The 23,124-nt window shown below is 36.7% G+C and overlaps 1 protein-coding gene across 6 annotated transcripts in view; it reads left to right on the forward strand.

Moving 5' to 3' along the window:
- ORC4 (origin recognition complex subunit 4) overlaps positions 1 to 23,124 on the forward strand; it is a 58,317-nt gene that overhangs the window by 23,185 nt on the left and 12,008 nt on the right. For 2 of the 6 annotated variants that reach the window (XM_055123578.1, XM_055123571.1), the window contains exons 2-10: positions 781 to 854; positions 2,007 to 2,083; positions 2,852 to 2,942; positions 5,354 to 5,429; positions 5,879 to 5,964; positions 7,238 to 7,286; positions 9,628 to 9,779; positions 12,846 to 13,019; positions 19,439 to 19,525. In XM_055123578.1, coding sequence (XP_054979553.1) covers positions 798 to 854; positions 2,007 to 2,083; positions 2,852 to 2,942; positions 5,354 to 5,429; positions 5,879 to 5,964; positions 7,238 to 7,286; positions 9,628 to 9,779; positions 12,846 to 13,019; positions 19,439 to 19,525 — 849 coding nt within the window. In that variant the 5' untranslated portion in view covers positions 781 to 797. Of the gene's footprint in view, positions 1 to 780; positions 855 to 2,006; positions 2,084 to 2,851; positions 2,943 to 5,114; positions 5,235 to 5,353; positions 5,430 to 5,878; positions 5,965 to 7,237; positions 7,287 to 9,627; positions 9,780 to 12,845; positions 13,020 to 19,438; positions 19,526 to 23,124 lie in introns of all 6 variants that reach the window. The other 4 variants (XM_055123583.1, XM_055123594.1, XM_055123597.1 and 1 more) reach the window with 3 other exon arrangements.

Consider the following 23,124-nt stretch of genomic DNA (forward strand, 5'->3'; position numbering starts at 1 on the left):
AGTGTAATATGGTTATGAATAAAGAGATAGAGGCAGTTAAGTACATAGTCTGTAATGGCTCTATATATATATATATATATATATATATATATATACATGATTGTCTATAGTGACTATATATATAATAAAGTTAAGCAGGAAAGTGAAAGGTCTTTTGTAAATGGGGAGTGAACATTCTATAGAAAAGAAGCACATAGATTATTTTTCTTTGTTTTGTTTCATTATTTTTGCACATAGATTGTTTTTGGTTTTTGTTCTGGGGCTCCTAAGCAGTGCTCAAGAGGCTCTGGGGCTCCTTCCTGCAATTCTCAGTCAACCAGGATGCCTTCCTGCAATTCTCAGTCAACCAGGATGGTATTCAGTGCAAGAGTCCAAGGATGCTCTGTACTGCTCAGGCCCAAGGCTGCTAGGGATTACCCTAAGCACCCTGCCATTGAGGGACATTGTGGTGGCCAGGTTTGATCACATATCGGGCAGGTGGCATATCTCTCTTCCCCTGTTTGTTTTAAAGTCAAGAATGGGAAATTTGTTTTTAAGTTCAAGAAGGGAAGTAGTTGATTGAAAGGAAAGGTGATAGTTGTCCTGTATGGACCATATAAATTAGGGCATGGGAGTGTCAAATGGTCTCATACTTGGAGACAATGGGAATCACTGCATTTTTTTAAATTGAAAAAACATTTTTCATTTTTGAAAATATGTTTATTTTTAGTCTATAATCGAAATTCTTAAATAGTCTCTTTAATATAATTTTTATTGTAGTCATGCTTTTTTTTTTTTAAGGACCTCAATTTGTTGAAATGAGCACTCGTAAATCTAAGAGTAGCAACTTGATATATGCAGAGAACCTTTCACAGGTGAGTATGTCTGTCACCATGAAAGGTGATTAGAAAAATAGTAATCTTTACTGACTTCTTCCCTGAGATTTATAAAAAAATCACTATTTCTGTTAACAAAAGAAGTAACTTAATGCTACTTCTTGATTTTATTCTTGATTATTATTTGTATAGTTGCAATCCTTACGTAAGTTATATCTTCAAAAATGTGGCCTGATTTTGATTTAGTTTAGTACTATCTTGAGAGTTAGTACTTTTAAATTAAATTTATTCCTAAGTATTTCATTCATTTTGATGTCATAACTGGAATTTTTTTAATTCATTTTTGACTTCTTCACTGCATGGATGACTAAATGCAATTGTGTTTTATTGTTTTTTTCTTGTCTATCTTTAAATACTGCTTAAGAATTGGACATGGCAACAACAGACATTTTGAAATCGTTTTTGATATTGGGAGTATGTCTGTTTTTTTGGTCATGAGTATGATTCTTTACAGATGAGTTGGTTTTTATAGGACAGAGTAGATTTTTATAGATGCCCTTGGTCAGATTGAAGAAGTTCCCTTATATTCTTAGTACGTTGAGTTTCATTATTATCAGGATGGATAGCACAGCAGGTAGGATGTTTGCCTTGCATTGTGGCTGACCCGGGTTCAATTCCTCCGTCCCTCTCAGAGAGCCCAGCAAGCTACTGAGAGTATCTCGCCCACACAGCAGAGCCTGGCAAGCTACCCATGGCTTATTCACTACACCAAAAACAGTAACAACAAGTGTCACAATGGAGACAGTTACTGGTGCCTGCTTGTTGGGAGGACAGTGTTACAGATGTTATTCCTTGACAGACATATTATACAAAGTGAGGTATTCTGTAGTTTATATGCATTAAAATAGTCCCCAGTCCAGCTCTAAATTTGCTGATAAGCTAAAGTAAAACTTTCTCACTAGTTGAACTTTTCACAGCTGAATTCTCATCCTTTTTTCTGGAGCTTAAAATAGGAAAAAATAACTATTAAATTTGCAGTCCATTAAAATGGTGTCAGAAATCTTGAAGCCCAGAATTATGTAGGGAAGCTGAATTAACTAATCATTAATACTTAAATATGATGTATCTGTATATTCTCATTGTTTTAAGTTTATTATGGAAATATTTTAATATTGATTTTATTTTCATCAGGTACAAAGAATTTTACGTGAACGATTTTGTCATCAGAGTCCACATAACAACTTATTTGGAGTTCAAGGGCAATATAAGTAAGTTTAGCTATATCTTTGTTATGGATAGTTATGATGCCCTTCACACTCAGCAAAAAAACATTAATAATCTTTATCCTAAATGAACTAATAATTTTTTTTATAAAGGTCAAAAGAAAATTGCTTTGTTTATAGCAGTGCCTCCCAGAGTAAATAATAGTCTATGCCGCTACTGTCCCAGCATTAGGGGACAATGAAACAATCCAGAGTGATGACAGTAATCTGTGGTATGATTTGAAAGTGCTTTCTGTTTGTTTACTTGAAGAAAATAAGAATTCCATAGCTGTTCTGAGTTATTTGTTTTCTAAAAAGAAATGGAGTGGTCAGCCAAGTTAACTTATCTGTTAAAAAGATAAGTTTTTTTACTTAAGGTACTCAAAAAGCAACTGCAGGTATAGCAAGATAGTGATATGTTCTCAGACTTTCAGTATTATATAGGTTTTGTTATCTGTTATGACAGCAAATTTGGACCTACAATCAATTCTCAACAGTAAGCTATGGAGTAAAATGTCACTGTTCTCCCTTGTCCCATATGCCATCTAAGGCACTGCCAATATACTTGGTTTCTCCTTGAGGTTTACAGAGATAATTAGTGTTGGCCTGCCATCTTCTGTATTTTTCTTGTAGGAATATTGAGAGTATAACTCAATTACCCAGAGCAAGAAAGCAGCTTATTTTTTTTGCATCTGAAATCAGTGGTCTAATGTATCACCTTGCAGATTATTCTAGCTTTCCTTTTAAAAGTTTGGTCTCTTAATGCCTTTTCAGACATTTAATTGAGCTATTAAAAAGAACTGCTATCAATGGAGAAAGTAACTCTGCTCTTATTATTGGACCCCGAGGATCTGGAAAGACCATGGTAAAGTTTACAAATTTCTATTATTTATTTTGGACAGCTTTCCCCTTTGAAATAATATGGATTTTATTCTTTTTCTGTCTTTTGAGGAAAATCCAAGGTCATACTTCTTTTTTTACCATTATAATCTGCTGTCAATCTGGGGTAGGCTAAGTTATATGGTGAGTAACAATACCAAGTCTCAGTGTCTTATCACAGTAAAAATTTGAGGAATCTGATCAGGGTATTTTAGAGTTTTCTTCCATAAGTACCTTAGGGAATGAAAGTTCTCTTGGCTGAAGTGAAATGAACCACCTGGCAATACCTAAATTTAAGAAAGGGCATTCTGACCTGGAGCAATCGTATAGACTGTCATTTCTCAGATGGACTTTTATTCATAATATGACAATCAATATTTCCAGATTGCTTTTATTTCAATCACCCAATGCAACCTATTATTTAGGAAGAATTTTGTTTTAAAAATTACACATCTGCACCAGGAGTGGTTAATATGTTTGCTATCTTGTATTTGCAACTTGTATTGCACAAAAATGTTATGGTAACAAATAGCAATAGATTACTGTAAGTACTAAAAGTTTACCAGTAGTTAGTGTCTTTACTAAATAGTTCTTTTTCTCCTCACTTAAGCAATGTTTACCAAGAACAGTTTGTATATAAAGCCTGTATTCTTAGGCAGGGAATATAATTTGTATCATACATTTTCACTTTAATATTAGAAGGAATAGTACGTCATTCCCATTCTTCCTTTGAAAACTTTTTTTGTTCTTATTAAATGTTTTCAATTTTTTGAAATACATACTTTTTTACCATTGGTTCTAAACAAACCACTTTACAGGGCAGGTGATTGCCCAGAGCAGAATTCAGCCCTCTCCCCACCACTCCACACTTGCACAGACATGCCTCTGACTACTGCTGGGTGTGACTGACAAAACAATTCAGTCCCCAAAGGATACTCTGCAGACCTGGTTTATAGAATTGAGCTGGCGGGGGGGTAAGGAAGATATTCTGGGGGGTATCCTTGGGACACTGGTACAGAGAAACAAGCACTCTAGTAGTAGGTGTGGTGTTGGAACAATATGTGCCGGAAACCCTGCTATTAAAGTATTAGAAATCATGGAGTTTCAAATAAGAAAAATAAAAGATTTTTAAAAGCCAGTAAAAAATTTTAACTAGGGAAATCTCAGAACTGGTGCACATACCTTGCACATTAAGACCCCAAGTTTTATCCCTGTCAACTCATTGCCTCCTGAACTGTGTAGCAGCTAGCTTTCAGCACTGGTGAGCACCAAATTGCCAGGTGCAAGTACTAAAATATCAGGTTTGCAGTACCAAGTATCTCTGGGAATGGCCCTCAAGTCCCAGTGATTACTGGTGAGGGCCCCTTCCCACCAAATCATAAGGAAAAAATTTTAATATGTTAATTGTTAGTAGAAATGTATATGATATTTATTATGCAAAAAGTTATCAAATATAAAAAAACAAAGAATGTAAGTTGGTATGGAAACCTATAATTACAAAAATGTGAAGATTTATAATTAAGCAATTATGATTACCAATTTTCCAGTATAACCATAAAGAATAGGAGTAATTATTAACATTTATCAATGTAATTTAGACCAAGTTGTATGTCTTCTTTTATTTTATTTTATTTTATTTTTTTTTATGCTTTTTGCATCACACCTGCTGATGCACAGGGGTTACTGGCTCATTGGCTCTGCACTCAGGAATCACTCCTGGCAGTGCTCAGGGGACCATATGGGATGCTAGGAATCGAACCTGGGTTGGCCGCATGCGACAAACGCCCTACTCGCCGTAGTATTGCTCCAGGCCCCCAAGTTGTATTTCTTGCCTTTTCAGATTTTATTTCATGCAAACTTGTAAAATATTTCTCATAGTATTTCAAAGAATTTGGAACTGGAAATAGAGCTCAGTGCCTGCCTCATATTTATGAAGCCCAGGTCTTGGTCCTTGGCATCTCTCTTCCCCACTCCCAGAAAACAAAACAAAAACTGGGGCTAGAAACTGAAAATCATCCAGCATTTTATTTAATATTTTTCAATAAATTTTCAGTTAACTTTAGTGACAGAAATAACTTATAAGTTTAAGAAAATGAAGCTCGTAAAGCAGCCACAGTTTAGAGTGGCTTATAGAAAACATTTCTTTGTAACCTTGCAGATTGTTTCTACATATTCCCTCGATGTCTGGTGAAAGATTGAGGAATGTGCATCAATTCTGACCCATGCATCTATAGAAAAGTCCAGATATTAGATGTTCTAGTTCAACTTTTTTTAATCTGTAAGGAATCTGTGGCTTTCTTTAATTTTTATGCTGATGTCTTCATATTATTTTTATTAATCGTACTTTTGAAATAGAATTTTACCTGTGGTAAATATTTTATAATTTTTATTATTTAGTTAATAAACCATGCTTTGAAAGAACTAATGGAAGTAGAAGAAGTGAGTGAAAATGTATTACAAGTTCATCTAAATGGTATGTCGATTTGCCAGTAAAAATTATATAATTTGCCTTGTTAGCTTTTATATAATGAAATTAATTCAGTTGTAAGTTCATTACTAGATCCATGCTTAACAACTTTGTTTATTTAATGTGTACTATAACTAGTTTAACAGCTAGATCCATGAGTAATAATTAGTCCTGTTTAATATATCACATGCAGTACTTCTACAAGCTAAAAATAGAAGTATATGTAGAGTTTAAGGTTTTTGTGTTTTTATCTATTAAGTGGTACTGTAAAAATGGCAGACCTTTGAGACTATCAAATGTTTTCACTGCCAAATTTTTAAATGTAAATACTGTACAATAATTGATATTTTTAGGGAATTTTAAAAGCATTAGAATATTTCTTTGGAAAATAAACTGTACTGTATGAAATACATATTTAATTTTAACTAAACATCTTTAAATGGACTTTGTTTCAGGATTGCTGCAGATCAATGATAAAATTGCCTTAAAGGAAATCACAAGGCAGTTAAATCTGGAAAATGTAGTTGAAGATAAAGTTTTTGTGAGTTTCATGTTTTTTCTTTTTTTAAAATCAAGATTGTGTACATGTATTTAAATTTTGAATGATTAAGGGTTTATAGATTCCTAATTAAAATATTAGTTTTAACTAAAACTTAAAAAATAAGTTTTTTTGTTGTTGAAATTAGAATGTAGTTATTCATCAAATTTGTGTATTAAGAATATTATACTAGTTATATAAAACAGCTAAGACTTCTGGGTTTCTGTAGGTATTATCTGCAATAAAAATACTCTCATTATTTATTTTTAGAGATTAATATCTTTTACTTTTGGGTGTTTGGGCTTCATCCAGTAGTTCTCAGGGCTTTTTCTACCCTTTGTATGCCAGGTATCCTGGCAGTGCTTGGGGGTTCAGAAGAGAACTGTATGTGGTTCTGCAGATTCAACCAGGGTTGGCCATGCTCACGATAAGTGCCTTCTTAACATTTTTAATTTTTTTTAATTATATTTAAACCCCTGTATCATCTCTCTGGCCTCCTAAATTGATATACTTTAAAAGTTAGAATACTCGCCATCCATTTCTAATCTAAAACTTTGTGTAGCATGTGAGTAGTAGAAAATACAGAAGTTAAAAAGGGTGAATTTGTTTTATCTTAGAACTATTTTACTATCTGATCATCAGTATAATTTCATCTTAATTTCTGAGTTTATCTGTTATGAGCATTCTTTTATCATGCTTCACAGAATTATTCTAAAGAAAAAGTGGAATTAAGCATACTTAATTGTTGGGTCATGTGTATGAGTTAACTCTTATTATCACAATGTTTTCCAAAACTTTGCCCATACTTTCACGTAACAATTTGTAAATCTCAGGACAGTATACTTTAGTTACTTGAAAGATTCTAATTAGAAATGTTTTAAAGGGCTGGAGAAATACTACAGGGATTATAAGGCACTCATCTTAGATGAGTTGATCCCACTTAGTTTGATCCTGGCACCACATATGGGTCCCCTAAGCACTGCCAGGAGTAACCCTGAGCACAGAGCCAGTAAGTAGCCCCCGAGCATCACTGGGTGTGAATCCCCAACTTCTGCCCCCAACTATTTTAATTTGTTTTAGCAATAAAATTAATTTGGATCTTGTAAGAGCTGGATCCTTTTGAAGATGTAAAATGCAATTTAACTTAGAACCTAGTCAGCAATTCATTTTTACTAGGAAAAAAATGGATAACGTGATATGCATATAATATCTAAGGGCCTGCCTGATACTTCATTCTTTATTTCACTGAATGTCTTGTTATCTTTTTGTTATATAGGGGAGCTTTGCTGAAAACCTTTCATTTCTCCTTGAAGCTTTAAGAAAAGGTAAATACAGCATATTTGACAATACCAAAATATACTTAATTTCATTCTCTTTCTTATAATGGTTATACGTTCTCTTAATACAAATATACAAAAATATTTTTAAAAACGTAAAATGATCACTAATTCAACTACAATAATAGTAATCTATCATTTTTCATTGAATTTTACTTATTCACCTTTATAATTAGAGATACCATATCATTACAGATGCCATGCCATCTAACATATTATTAGAGGTACCATTCAAATAAAATAATCTTCCATAATGTCATGAAGTCTGTTTTCATTAACAGTACCTTGTTGGCATCTTGTTAGAAACATTTTGTTAGCATATTGTTAGTAAGTTTTTAAACTTTATAATCATTTTTATGATTCTTATATATTATAAATATGTAACTTAATTATAATTATTATAAACCAATCCCCATTTGTGGCATTTTATTCTAACTTTTCATAATTCAGAAGAAATGTTTAGATGATCATTCTCTTACTACCTCGAGGTAAATTTCAGTAAAAATTCTGAATTAAAAGGTACCTCGCTTAAAAAAATATATATTACCAAATGGCTCTAGCAGATTCCCTTTCTAATTTATGGAAACTTTTTTTCTCTGTAACTTCGTAAACATTTTTTTTTTATGGTGATGTGCGTTGAACCCAAGCTCTCAAATATGCCAGGTAGGCATTTCACCAGTGTGCTATGTTTACAAGTTACTATTTTGCCTGTCAAATAGAAAAAAAATTGTTTTAGTTTAATTTGTATAATTTTAATAGTTACAGTGTTTATCACTACATATCTTTGCCACTGATACTGATTTGTGTGTTTCTATTATGTTCTTTATTTGTTGGTTATATTCTATTAATATCATACTTCCTTGTGGGAATTTTTTGTTTTGGAGGGGACCACAACTGGTGGTGCTCAGGGTTTACTGCTGGCTGTGCACTCAGGGGTCAGTCCTAGAGGGCTTGGGGGATCATGTGGAATTGAACTCCAGCCATGTGCCAGGCAAGCTTCCTAACCATTGTACTATCACTCCAGTTCCAGTTTTTATGAGAATTCTTACACTTTTCTTTCACATTTGGATTGGACTTTTTCTTTCTGTTGAATGGAAGTTGTAAATGTTTCACATAATGAAATGTTTTTTCTCCTTCAGAGTCTGAAGACATTCATTTATGTTTTCATTTAATATATATTACAATTCAGACCGTGAATAGAATTTTATTTTGGTGTAAAGTACAGAAAATAATCTTGACAAACCATTTTTTCCCAGTGATAGAGAATGCTTTTTATTTTTAATCAAATACTACATAATCTGTTATGTATGCTTATTTTGGTGGGGGGCAGTGATCTCCCAGGCAGTGTTTAGGGGGGTCTGGAGCTACTTGTAGCGATAATTGGCCTGCCAGGCAGGACCATTTAATGCTGAGACCCAGTGGTTTAGGTGCTTGGAAGTAATAGCGCTGTGTCTGGTGTATCTGTATCTGTATATTGTGGTTAAGGCATGCAGTCCTGGGAGTCAGGATTGTATCCTTTGGCATGGATGGCACACACTGCTGACCACGGAGCTGTCACCCAGCCCCTCGGGTCTCTTACATGTGGTTTTACGCCTTTTTGGGTAGTGTTTACATGAACTATTAGAGCAAGTTCACCAGATTTTCTTTAAAATTGTTCATGCAAATCTGATGCCTGAAATCTTAACCCCAAGCCCTCACCCCCAAAGCTTGATATCATATAATAGTAGTTTGTCTATTAAGGTATTTTTCAATTATCATGGTGAGAAAATGAATACAGAGTCATGTTGAACTTCCCCTGTTGTTGTAGGTCAAAACATGTGGTTAGAATGATTAAAAAATAATTTGACTGACCTTCTTTGTCTAACCATTTTTAATAAAAATACTTAACGCAGGGAGGTATAATTTGCGTTTCTACTAATAAAACAGTTCTCTTGAAGCAAGAGTTTTATTAATTAGATTTATGTGACTTGTTAATGGTTTCTTATATATTTACTTCCAAAGTATTTTTGCCTATGATGGGATTAAAAGAATTTTGTTGATTTTCTGGTGATATCAGAAGAATGATATTTTCATAATTTTTCATCAGCAAAGTTCCGCATATAGTAGTTACGAAGTGGATTTCTTAAAAACAGTAAAGGTTCTCTTTGTCTCTGAAGAATTTTTTTGCTATTGAATAAATACATGTACAGCTTTAGTAAGTGCCCTTCCTAAACTAGGTTATCATTGTGTGTTGAATTAGATTTTAAAAAAATGAAAATCAGTGAATTTTTCTTGAAATTTAGAAAGGTTGTTATAATTTAATTTCTTATTAAGACTCTTTTCATCTTAGGTAAACGGACTACTAGTTGCCCAGTGATCTTTATATTAGATGAATTTGATCTTTTTGCTCATCATAAAAATCAGACACTTCTCTATAATCTTTTTGACGTTTCTCAGTCTGCACAGACTCCAATAGCAGTGATTGGTCTTACATGTAGATTGGTAAGTCTACTTTTAAAATGATTATAATATTTAGAAAGTTAAAACCTAATTACTTGTATAGTCATTTATGTAGGCCATTATATTAGATATATTTACAATTGTGATATGCCATTGCTGGTTTCCTTTATACTACTATTGAGCTCAGATCGAAGAAAACAAAAGCAATTATCACACATTCTTATAAATTAATGCCTCCCTCCTCCCTCTAGTGGTATCAGGATTTTTAAAATGTGAAGTCAAGTTATGCTAAAATACACAGTTAGCAAATAAAAAAGTTAAGTAATCTCACTATTGTATAAAATCATTAATAACATTTTTTTTGCTTTTACATTTAAAACTCCATAATTTGAAAATGTACAAATCACCTATCTCAACTTGTTAAGATCTCCTAAAATAGACAGTATTTGTTCCTTGAGGTTACCATAGTTGATAGTAGCTTCTTTCTCTTTAGAGAGTTTCTCCTTTGTTCCTTTTTTGTTTTTGTTTTAGTTTTGGGACCACACCCAGCAGTACTCAGAAATAACTTCTTGCTGTCCACTCAGGAATCACTCCTGGTGGTACTCAGGAGACCATATAGGATGCTGCATATTGAACATGGGTACACCCTTCCCACTGTACTGTCTCTTCAGCCCCATCTTTAGGGAATTTTCTAATGTTTTTTTTTATTTTTTATTTAAATTTTTTTATTAGTGAATCACCGTGGGGGTACCATTACAGACTTACAAACTTTTGTGCTTGAGTTTCAGTCATACAGTGATCAAGTACCCATCCCTCCACCAGTGCTGATTTTCCACCACCAATGGTCCCTGCATCACTCCCTCCCTCCCACCACCATCACCCCATTCCCCCCCGCCCGCCCCCACACACACCCCACCCTGCCTCTGTGGCAGGGCATTCCCTTTTGCTCTTTCTCTCCTTTGGGTCTAATGACTTAACTATAGGTATGTTGGGCCTTTGTGTTTTGGATAGCTTGAGCAGCCTTTTTTGTACTTACCCTCCTTTATTCCCAATAGTATGAACTTTCTGAATTCAGGTAAAACAGATCTTCAGGTGTCACATTTTTTTTTTATAATGTGAATGGCATGCATCTAAAGCTTTATAGCCTCCTGTTCTCTTTTCTATTTTAGGTTATTATCAGCGCCATTCACTTTCTCTTTTTGCCTATAGTTCTCTTTAAGAAAAGCACTCCTTGCCAGAAGCAGTTTTTGCAAAAGGATTGAGGAAATACCTTCCTTACAGCCAAAATTTCTTCCTTTGTATACAAGTAATGAGCAAATATTATGGCCCCATTGAAGGATCAAAAAAAGTATCAGTTGTTCCTTTTCATTGTTATTAGAGGTCTTTTCTGTTGTTTATGTGTAATTACCCAACTGTGCTGTTCTTTGATGTATAAAAATATCTGTGATCCCATGTTTATGGGATAAAAGAGCAAAATTGGAATAAGTACTTGCCAGAAAACGTGGAAATAATTCTTTTGTTTTCTCTCCTCCTTCCTCACATTGTTAATTTTTGTTTATTGTGTACCACGAATGTATCTTTTACTTCTCTTTCTTTCCATACCCAGGGCTTATAGAGAGCATTGTTTCTACTATATATATTGATGACAAAGAATTGTACTTAATAGACAATGATGTACAATATTTCTAGACATAACTATCTTCTCTTTGTTGGCACTACACTTTCTTCAGACCTTTTTTTTATTATCCTCTCCCCTTCCTCTCACCCCAATCTAGTTTAGTCTTCCATCTTCCTTCCTAATTTTTTTCCACCTTTGATCACTTGAATTATTTCCTCTATATTTTCACCATCATTATATCATGAGTTTTTTTGGTTTGGGTTATTTTGGAGTGAGGGGGGTGCAGAGTGTACACACCAGCTTTGCCAGGGTCTACTCGCAGTTCAGGGTTGATCCATTGTTGCTTGGGCCATGCCACACTGAAAATCCAACCCAGACCCTGGCACATGGAAGGCAACTGCTCTTCCACATAGCCACAGTCCCAGCTAACTAAAAGCTTCTTAGTTTTCTTTCAAGGAAAATCTTAAAAATCTGTATTTCTAAGCTTTGCTAACCACTTTTTAAAAACTTTTTTACTATTGTGAATAATCTGATTTTTAATTTCTTGTTTTGATCCAAAAATATGCACTAATACAAGTGTTCTAAAACAGTAATGCCTTTTTAAAAAGTCAGAACAAAAAATAACAAATTGATGTCATGATGTGTTCCTGTTAGTTTTCTCTTCTACATTTGGAAAAGGACTTAGAATTTATGTATAACTTGAGCTTAAAATTGTGGATAATGGAGGCCGGAGCAGTAATACAGTATGAAGGGTCCTTGCGTTGCATGCAGCCAACCATGATTGTATGTATCTCTGGCATCCTATATGGTCTCCTGAGCCTACCAGGACTGATTCCTGAGCCCAGAGCCTTGAATAAGCCCTGAGCACCACCTGGTGTAGTTCCCTCCAAGAAAATTGTGGGTAGTTCCGTGAACTAAAATTTCTCCATCGAACATTCTGTTACTTCAGCCTCTGTTACATAAAACAATTAAGATGGTTAAATATCATGTAATTTATTTCACTGCTTTTATTATCTTAATTTTTGCTTAATCCGAATTCTACACAGAATTATAAAAATCCTTATTAAGCTCTTCATTGCTGTGACATACAACTAGTAACAATTATCTTTTTACTTAATTAATCCATGTTTTTGAATGTTAGAGATTGAGAATAACATGGTAGGCATGACATCACCAAAAAAAGTCTTAGTAGGAGATTACTAAGGTAACTTGTGTAAAATAATATTTTAGTCTTGGTTTATTTCTAAGCCATGCTTCACCTCTACTACTATGTAATCTTTGGGAGACTTTTAATTTTCATTTTAAAATTAAATTAATTTTAAAGACTAATTTTAAAATTTAAAGACATGCATATGTTTAATGCTTAATTGTATCTCATAGGATTATAAGTATTGCTAGTTATAGATGATGGCCAGATACTTGAGTCTAATGCTGTGTTGTCTTTTTTTAAACACACATCTTAATAGGGAATTTTTTTTGTTGTTTTTAAGGATATTTTGGAACTCTTAGAAAAGAGAGTGAAGTCACGATTTTCTCACCGGCAGATACACATAATGAATTCATTTGGTTTTCCACAGTATCTTAAAATATTTAAAGAACAATTATCTCTACCTGTAGAATTTCCAGACAAGCTTTTTGCAGAGAAGTGGAATGAGCATGTTCAGGTAACTTGGAAAATGGGTATTAATGATAGCATAATAAAATCTTGCTGTATTTGAAAGCACTTAAAATTTACAAATTTGTAAATGAGCACAGAATTTCAAATGTTACATAAAATTCAAATGTCTCATAATATCCCATTTATTTTTTGGTGTGGAGGGACATGTATTATGTGGTACCTGGCCCCAAGCCAGCAGTGCTGAGGGTCCACAAAGACTATACCTAAGAGTTCTAAATTTGCCTGTCCATAAGTTGATGACTATACCTCAAGTAGAGATTTGTGGGTGTCATGGCTCTAACCCAGGGCCTTGCTCATGCAGAGTATGTTTTCTACCCCAGCAGCCTGGACTTCTTTCAAGTGATAACTGAAATGTCAAAGTCCTGGATTTTTTCCTTTCCAAGTAATTTTGATAAAAGATTTTTTTGTTGTTCCCACATCTGGTTGATGTTCTATGTTATCTTGTCAGAATTGTCATAGTTTTTTTTCTTTACAAGTTTATCAATTGCTTTATCAAATTTTACTTTCTAAATCTAACACTCATAAACAATCTAATGTGGATTTTTCTTTTTTCAAATCTTATAAATAACTTTTTTCTCATTAAGTCTATTAAGGGGGCTGGAGCGATAGCACAGCGGTTGGGCATTCGCCTTTCACGCGGCAGGCCCGTTTTCGATTCCTCCGCCCTTCTCGGAGAGCCCGGCAAGCTACCGAGAGTATGGAGCCCGCACAGCAGAGCCTGGCAAGCTACCGTGCATATTGGATATGCCAAAAACAGTACCAATAAGTTTCTCAATGAGAGATGTTACTGGTGCCCGCTCGAACAAATCGATGAGCAACGGGATGACAGTGACAGTGATAAGTCTATTAAGAAGTAATAAAGGGGCCAGAGACCTAACCTCAGTGGGCTCAGGGCATGCTTTAAGCTTGGAAGTCCAGGGTTTGATCCCCTACACCACTGGAAGTGACCCCCACCACCACCACCACCACCAAATTCCAATTTTTTAAAAAATGACAAAAAACAAGAAGGCAGTTTGAAAATTGTGACACCTCTCACTGTATTAATTACATTGGCAAATCTCAAATTCTCAAAATTGTTGAGGCTCTGAAACCTGGGAGATCCTTGATGCCAAAGTATATGTGCATGTTTTAAAGATTTACTCAACTATAGATTTTAAAAATTTACCTGCCCATAATTTGATGGCCTAACTTAAACGAATTATTGTTGTATCATCTAAACTTCCTAACATCTAAGTGCTGACTGTGCTGTATGTGTTTTTAATTCCAACTAATTCCAACTACCAGAAGCAGGGGGAGATCCCCAAATTGCTTCTGGTCTTCTCAGACTGAGCAAGTAATCAAAACAGCATTAGACAGATCAGCAAAAGAAGGATATTTCCTTTTTAATAGTAGAGGCCAAAGGGAAGGCCAAAGTAGGGCATTTTCACTGAACTTATTCCCCCCAAAAGAACAACAACAAAGTAATTAATCAGTGTAAAAGAATACATGTTAAAAATGGGAATTTCAGGGGCTGGAGCAATAGCACAGCAGGTAGGGCATTTGCCTTGCATGTGACCGACCTGGGTTCGAATCCCAGCATCCCATATGGTCCCTTGAGCACCGCCAGGAGTAATTCCTGAGTGCAGTGCCAGGAGTAACCCCTGTGCATTGCCAAGTGTGACCCAAAAAAGCAAAAAAGGGCGGGTTGGAATTTCGCTCCTATCTATGCCCATTTCCTTCATTTTACTTGACTTATTACCAATAACTTACAAAATATTTCAGACCTTATACGCACACTAAACCTGTTTCATCTTGGGTTTAACCTTTATATGTTATCTTTTATTTTATCTCTGCCACTTTGTTTGATAATTCATTTTTCCTTACATAGTATATAGGATTATATGAAAACCAGCTAACTTTATCTTTAAAATTCAGATACTGTACAAGGAGTAGAAGTGGCAGGCACACAGTTAACTAGGTGTGAGTCTGACATTGCCCCTCTTCCCCAAATTATATTGGTGACTTGGATTATTTGTCAACTCAAGAAATTTTTTTTTTGATGCTGTATCTCTTCAGTCACACTGTCCTTTCTTTTATTAGTTCTGGAGCAGATGAGAGCTTCTGGATCTTGGGCCTGTGGGTTCACTTTTCAGGGCTTCTTGAAAAAGAACTTTCATCTTTTGCATCTCCTTAACTCATATTGTAGCAGCATATTTTCTGACTTTGGGCTTTCACCTTTTTGCATCTCCTTAACTGATACTGTAGCAGCATATTTTCTGACTCTTTGGAGATTGAATCTTTCATAATATTCAAATATCTGTGCTTGCCCGCAGCTTTTATTATTTTTGTTACTGCCTGTTTGTTTTCCTGAGATGACAGTGTAGCTCAGGTGCAGGTTGTATGGAATTATTTGTTTTTTCCCTTGGTTACAGATGTGTTTGTTCTGAACATGTAAAACTGGGTATAAAGAAGCAAATTATGGGGACATTACTGGTGAAGCATAATTCTGGATGGCATAGGAAATGATAACCATGTGCTGGGAAATGCTGGTCCCAGGTTGTTCTTTTCATACTTGAATTTAAAAGCAATTGGTCGCAATGGATTGGGAGAGCATTATCCTATAATCTTTTTTGACAATTTGTAGTGTTTTGTAAAAGATTAAGACTAGTATCACTGGAGTTTGTGACTCTTTATTTTAATACTGTCTTGTAACCTAATCAACATTTTGCAGCTTCCCTTTAATATGCTAATAGTTATTCCCTCAGAAAAACTGTCAGCACCATGGCCAGAAGCCCTGCCCTGGGAGTGGGGAGAGGTTTCATTAAGGGAACTATCCTTTTTCTCAGTGCTGACTATTTTTTCTAATTCCAGAGCAGTAATGTAGATCAGTGTGTCCCAGCCATTTTCTTATTGTGGCCCTTTCTGACCTTGCTTTGTACCACTTGGCCCCCTAGTCTGTTGCCATGGCCCCCCATTTATATGATTTTCACCTATGACCCCTTGAAAAATCTTGAGGGCCTACCAATGACCACTATTGAGTATCATCCAAGAAATGTCTTCATTGTAGGATGAACTTAACCACCTTTCTTAATTTGAATGTTTGCTTTGGCCATCTCCTTAGTAAGTTAAATGGAGAGTAGATCCCATTTCAACATGGCAGTATAGGAGAAATCCCCGCGTAAACAAACATTTTAAAAACACTGATTCTCAATATGCAGCTGTTAGAAAAGATTAAGTCATGAACTTTGAATATAAGTGGATCAACATGGAAAGTATTATTTTAAGTGAAATGAGCCAGAAAGAGAGGGACAGACATAGAAAGATTGCACTCATCTGTGGAATATAAAATAACAGAGTAGGAGACTAATACCCAAGAATAGTAGTATATAATACCAGGAGGTTGACTCCATAGCTTGGAAGCTGGCCTCACATGCTGGGGGAAAGTCATACCAAATGGAGAAGGGAACACCAAGTAAAATGTGATTGGAGATCCCGCGAGGGAAGGGAGATGCGTGCTGAAAGTGGACTAGTGACCAAACATGATGGCCACTCAATACCCCTTTTGCAGACCACAAAACCCAAAAGGAGAGAGTGAGAACAAATTGGAATGCCCTGCCACAGAGGTGGGGTGGGGTGGGGGGGGATACTGGGTTCATTGGTGGTGGAGAATGGAGACTGGTGGAGGAATGGGCTCCCGAACACTGCATGAGGGAAAAACAAGCACGAAATGTGTGAATCTGTAACTGTACCCTCACTGTGACTCACTAATTAAAAATAAATAAATAAAATAAAATAAAAATAAAAACACTGATTCTCTTTGATGGAGATTTCTCCCAAATACAATATGTAAATTCAAGGAACATTTACCTTTTAACCTTCCCTGCTTAGTAAACAGAAGGTGAAAAGGTCGAATTGGAACTGAGATAGCCCTGAACAGAATGAGTCCTGAGATAACAGTAGCCTTCCCTTTTTTCTCTGTAAAGCGGGGGGGGGGGGGGGGGGGGCACGTAGATCTCAACTAAAAGCATAAAATTTCATTCCATTAGACTGGATCTTATTCCTAGTCAGGATCTTACATTGGAAGAAGAGATCTACAGTTTTAACTCTAGAAAATAAATGCTTTGGGGTTTTATACTTGTATATTTTATAATGCCAAAAACAGTAACGAGTCTCACAATGAGACATTACTGGAGCCCACTCAAGCAAATCGATGAGCAACGGGATGACAGTGATACCATGATATTTTTTAATGGGCTTTACAGCAGTGTTCAAAGGCCTAGTGATGCTGTGTTACCTCATAACACTAGGGAAGGGTAGTAGCACAATACAGGGATTAGACTCAGGGCTGTTCATATGTAAGGCATGTGCTCCACACCTTTGAACTATCTCCACACAGCCCTGTTGTGTTTGGGGTGGGGGGGTGTAGAGCAGAAGGCGGGGAGCGTTGGCTTGGGACATACTAAGTAGTGTTCAGGGCTTACTCCTGGCTCTTCGTTCAGGGTTGTCACTCCTGGTCACGCTGGAGGCACCATATGCAGTGCCATCAAATCACAGACAATGGAGTGCAAGGCAAGGAATCTACTCCTGTATTCCTGTACTCTGTCTTCACCTATCCTCTTGCCTTTTTTTTTTTTTGGAAGAAAAGCAAGCCCTTATTCCTTGCGTAGGATTTTGGAAATTCACTTGCTTTTGTAATATTTTCTTCAGTGTTGTATATTTTACCCTTTCCTTGGCTGTTTTAGATAGTATTCCATTTTCAAAGGTCCTGTTGAAACCAAACTTTCCAAAGCCATTGGCTCTTTAAAAAAAAAAACCCTCTTTATCATCATTAAGCTACTGTGAGTTAAAATACTGTTGATGGTTTCATGCATGCAGCATACATCATACAGCACTGTATTTGCATCAAAGTACCTACTCCCACCCACCTAAAGACTCTTCCAAGGTTCGAGGCCTCCTCCTACCACTTCCTTATAAATTCAGGTCTCTGGATCAACACTCCAGTTGTGCTGCCCTTCGCCATTTTTTGCTCCCCCACAGGGTATCTTTAAATCACACATATGATAGAGATCACTATCCTTTTCTTCCTGAGTAACTTCACTCAATCATACCCCTCTAGTTCCATCCATGTCCTGTCAAATTGCATGCTTTGTCATTTCTTAGATCTGCATACTATTCCACTGTGTACCACAACTTTGGACTGGAGCGATAGCCATTTGCCTTGCATGCAGCTGACCCGGGTTTGATTCTTCCATCCCTCTCGGAAAGCCTGGCAAGTTACTGAGAGTATCCCGCCTGCACAGCAGAGCCTGGCAGTCTACCCATGGTGTATTCGATATGCCAAAAACAGTAACAGCAAGTCTCACAATGGAGACGTTACTGATGCCCACTTGAACCAATTGAATGAACAACTTGACGACAGTGCTACAACAGTGCTACCACAACTTTATATACCACAACTTCTGTGGTTGAACATTTGGGTTATTATCATGTCTTGGCTATTGTACTAAGTGCTACAGTGAATCCTGTAAACATATATCATTGAAAATTGATGTATTTGTGTTTTTGAAGTAGATATTCTTGAATTGGTATTACTGGTTCAAATGCAAGTGCCATTTCTACTTTTTAATGAGATCTCCATGTTGCTTTCCAGAGAGGTTGTACTAGATATTTCTATCAGAAGTGGAAGACTGTTCTTTTCTTACTGCAACCCTACTTACATTGGCTGTTTCCAGACATTTGGATACATGCTATTCTCTTTGGTGTGAGATGATTTCATTATTTTGATTTGCATTTCCATAATAAGTGACAATGAGTACTTTTTCCTGTTGGCCTTATGTCTTCTTTGGGGACACGTGTTTCTCTCCTTTCACCATTTTTGGATAGGGTTGTTGGGTTTTTGTTGTTGTTTGGCTTTATGAGTACCTTGTAGATCCTGGATATTAGCTCCTTATATGTACTTTACTACTCACACAAAATTTCTCCCATTTAATAAGTTGTCTTTTTATTTTAGCTTTTCTTTTGCTGTGCAGAAGCTTGTTTAATTCGATGTAGCCCCTTTTGTTTTCGTTGTCTGTGCCTTTGTGGTAGACTTGTTGAAATCTGAGGTCCATGAAATTTCATTTCATTCTTTGTTCTTGTTGTGATAGTGTTCCCTATAATATCTTCTCCCCCCCCTCCACCACCCCCTCCAGACTCTCCGCTTTACTCCTTACCAGATGTTTTCCATCAAATATGTTTTATAAATGTCTTAATTTTCTGTCTTCAGACCACTGTATTCAGATAAGAAAATTAGATTGGAATTTTGAATTTTATTTGATGCTCTGCAAATAAGACCAGCACCTATTTAACAATCGTAGAGAAAGTTAGTAAGGTACACAAGCTAATGCGGTAAGATTATATTTAGATTTTAATCTTGTTTTTCTTTAGGGTCTCTCAGAAGATGGAAGTGTGAATGAAGTACTGCAGAAGCATTTTAACGTCAGCAAAAATCTGCGATCATTACACATGCTACTGGTTCGTAGTAATTTATGATTTCCTTTCACTAAGTCATTAAGTTCTGATAGGAAATAAACTAGCATTTCCCAAAGAGGACTGTAACCAGCCCTCTAGGGACACTGGAAAATTCCAGGTAGGCAGTAGTAAGTCCCCTTGTGTGGAAGTGGGGGACTTTGCTTGCTGAAGAGAGGTAGATTTTGCCACATGGCAGAGTAGGAGACAGAATGATTTTGAAAGCCTCTGAGCAAAACCTGTAGGTGTTTGGGGTAATTACACCTTTACTACATTGAGTCTTTCGTATCTTTGTTTTCTTTCACCACCATTTTATAATTTGATCAAATGATCCTATAGGTCTTTAAAGTATATTTTTATTATTCTTTTAATGTAGGAGTACTGCTGTTTATTCAGCCATTGATTAAGCTGATTGAATTGGGAATGAACTCTACTTTTTTATTCAGAAAGTTAATTTTATTATTTTATTATTATTATTATTATTATTTTAATAGCTGTGACAGTTATAAAGCTTTCTTGTTTGAGTTTCAGTCATACGATGATCGATCACCCAATCTTTCAACAATGCACATCTTCCACCACCAAGAACCCCAGTATCCTCTCCCATCTCACCACTCCCTGCCTCTATGGCAGACAGTCTCCCCCATACTCTATTTTGTATTGCTTGTTATGAATAGCATAAGATGTTGAGCGGTTGCAAGAGTGGCCATGTGCTCCTGGAACTCCATAATTCCAGGTAATTAGGGTCTGGAGAAATCTGCAGTGAGCCGCTCAGTTCGGAGATATTTTTTTTCCCAATTTTATTGAATCACCGTGAGATAGTTACAAACTTTAATGTTAGGGTTACAATCTCACAATGACCAAACACCCATCCCTCCACCAGGGCACATTCCCCACCACCAATATCCCCAGTATACCCCTCCCTTTCCTACCCTCCCCCTGCCTCCAGGCAGACAATATTCCCCATACTCTCTATATACTCTTGGGCATTATAGCTTGCAACACAGACACTGAGAGGTCATCATGTTTGGTCCATTATCTACTTTTGACACACATCTCCCATCCCTACTGATTCCTCCATCTGCCTTTTCCCCTCTGCTCATGAAGCAGTCTTCCAGCTTTGGGGCAATCCCCGTGGCCCTTGTATCTACTGTCCTTGGGTGTTAGCCTCATGTGATGTTATTCTATACTCCACAAATGAGTGCAGTCCTTCTATGTCTGTCCCTCTCTTTCTGACTCATTTCACTTAGCATGATACTCTCCATGCCTATCCATTTATAAGCAAGTTTCATGACTTCATCTCTCCTAACAGCTGCACAGTATTCCATTATGTAGATGTACCAAAGTCTTTAACCAGTCATCTGTTCTAGGGCATTCGGGTTGTTTCCATATTTTGGCTATTGTGAACAGTGCTGCAATGAATTTATACGTACAGCTGTCATTTCTACCTGTGTTTTGCATCCTCGGGATATATTCCCAGAAGTGGTATTTCGGGGTCATATGGAAGCTCAGTTTCTAGTTTTTGAAGGACTGTCCATATAGTTTTCCAGAAAGGCTAGACCAGTCAGCATTCCCACCAACAGTGAAAGAGCGTCCCTTTTCCCCCACATCCATGCCAGCACTGGTTGCTTTTGTTCTTTTGAATGTGTGCCAGTCTCTGTGATGTGAGATGATATCTCATTGTTGTTTTGATTTCCATCTCCCTGATGAGTAGCGATGTGGAGCATTTTTTCACGTGCCTTTTGGCCATTTGTATTTCTTTTTGAGGAAACTTCTGTTCATTTCTTCTCCCCATTTTTTGATGGGGTTGGAGGTTTTTTCTTGTACAATTCTACTACTAGTGTCTTATATATCCTGGATATTAATCCCTTGTCAGATGGGTTTTGGGTAAATATTCTTTCCGATTCTGTGGGCTCTTTCTGTATTTTGGTCACTGTTTCTTTTGAAGTGCAGAAGCTTCTTAGTTTGGTGTACTCCCATTTGTTTATGTTTTCTTCCACTTGCATGGTCTGTGCTGTTTCATCCTTAAAGATGCTTTTAGCTTCAATGTCATGGAGAGTTCTGCCTACGTTTTCCTTTATGTACCTTATAGATTCATGTGTGATATTGAGGTCTTTAATCGGCTTTGATCTGACTTTTGTGCCTGGCATTAGACAGAGGTCAGAGTTCAATTTTTTACAGGTAGCTATCCAGTTTTCCCAGCACCACTTGTTGTAGAGGCTTTCCTTGTTCCACTTTGCATTCCTTGCTCCTTTGTCAAAGATTAATTGGCCATATATTTGGGGGTCTGTGACAGGATATTCAACTTTGTTCCACTTGTCTGCAGGTCTGTTTTTATCCTAGTACCATGCTGTTTTAATTACTACTGCTTTGTAGTAGAGTTTGAAGTCGGGGAAGGTGACGCCACCCATCTTCTTTTTCCCAAGGATTGCTTTAGCTCTTCTTGGGGGTTTATTGTTCTGTATGAATTTCAGGAGTGTTGGGTGTTGATTTTGTAGCCTGCCACTTTACTATATCGATCTATTGTTTCTAGGAGCTTTTCTGTAGAATCTTTAGGGTTTTCTAAGTATAGTATCATATTGCCTGCAAATAGTGATAGCTTGACCTCTTCCTTTTCTATCTGTGTGCCCTTGATATCTTTTTCTTGTCTAATTGCTATGGACAGGACTCCAGATTCTTTTCATGGCCATAGAAGCTGGAGGCAATTTGTGGGCATGACCTCCAGGGTCCCATGGGGGACAGGGGGATAAGAAGGACTGACCCATCCCCTATTCCCTGAGTCCTGGAGTTAGCCGTCAGTGAACCCACATTTCTGCACTTCTTATTGGGTTCTGGAAGTTGGCAGCAGCCAGCATTTTTAGGAGGCAGGTGGAGGGATGACGCCTGCCCCAATCTGGGGCACCCGGGTGAAGTTGGCCTGGCTTAAGTCCAGGGCATCTCTGCAGTGAACTGCTGGTTTCGGAGATTCTTTTGTGTGTCTTTGGATCATGATCCTTGTTTCCATCTTTTCCAGAGAAATAAACTATTGGCATAAGCCCTGCAAGGTGTGCCCACTCATCCACAGCGCGCCGCACCACTGGCACTAACTACGATTTTTGATCTCTTTTGAGATTTATGGGTCTCTGAAATAAGGCCAATAAATGAGCTTGTATAGCTGAGCCAGAGGTGGTTTGTGGATGTGGCTCCCACATGCCTAACTTTTGGTCATTTAATTTCTTGGTAAACTTGACCCCAAGTGTTGGGGTCTAACCAAAGGCACAGCAGCAGTTTTGAGGTATCAGGAAGTCTGAGGGCCCTGAAGCTACTGATGCACTCTCCCTGCAGGTACAAGTTGACCTGGTGACGCCATACCTCCTAAAGTATATTTTAAATACTAATTTCTTTCATGGTGACTGGAAATATTTTATTTGTAACTTTTGTTTCAGCATGCCACTATTTGTTAATGTATAGAAATGATACCCCTGGCTCTGTGCTTTGGAATTTCTTTTATTCCATTTGCTCTGTTTGGTTTTGGAGATACACCTGGTAGTGCTCGGGACTGACTTCTGGCTCCAAGCTCACTTACTCCTGGCTGTTAAGCTGATGGGGCTTGAGAAACCATATGT

Source organism: Sorex araneus, chromosome 1 (genome assembly GCF_027595985.1).
Source record: "Sorex araneus isolate mSorAra2 chromosome 1, mSorAra2.pri, whole genome shotgun sequence".
NCBI classification, from domain to species: Eukaryota; Metazoa; Chordata; class Mammalia; order Eulipotyphla; family Soricidae; genus Sorex; species Sorex araneus.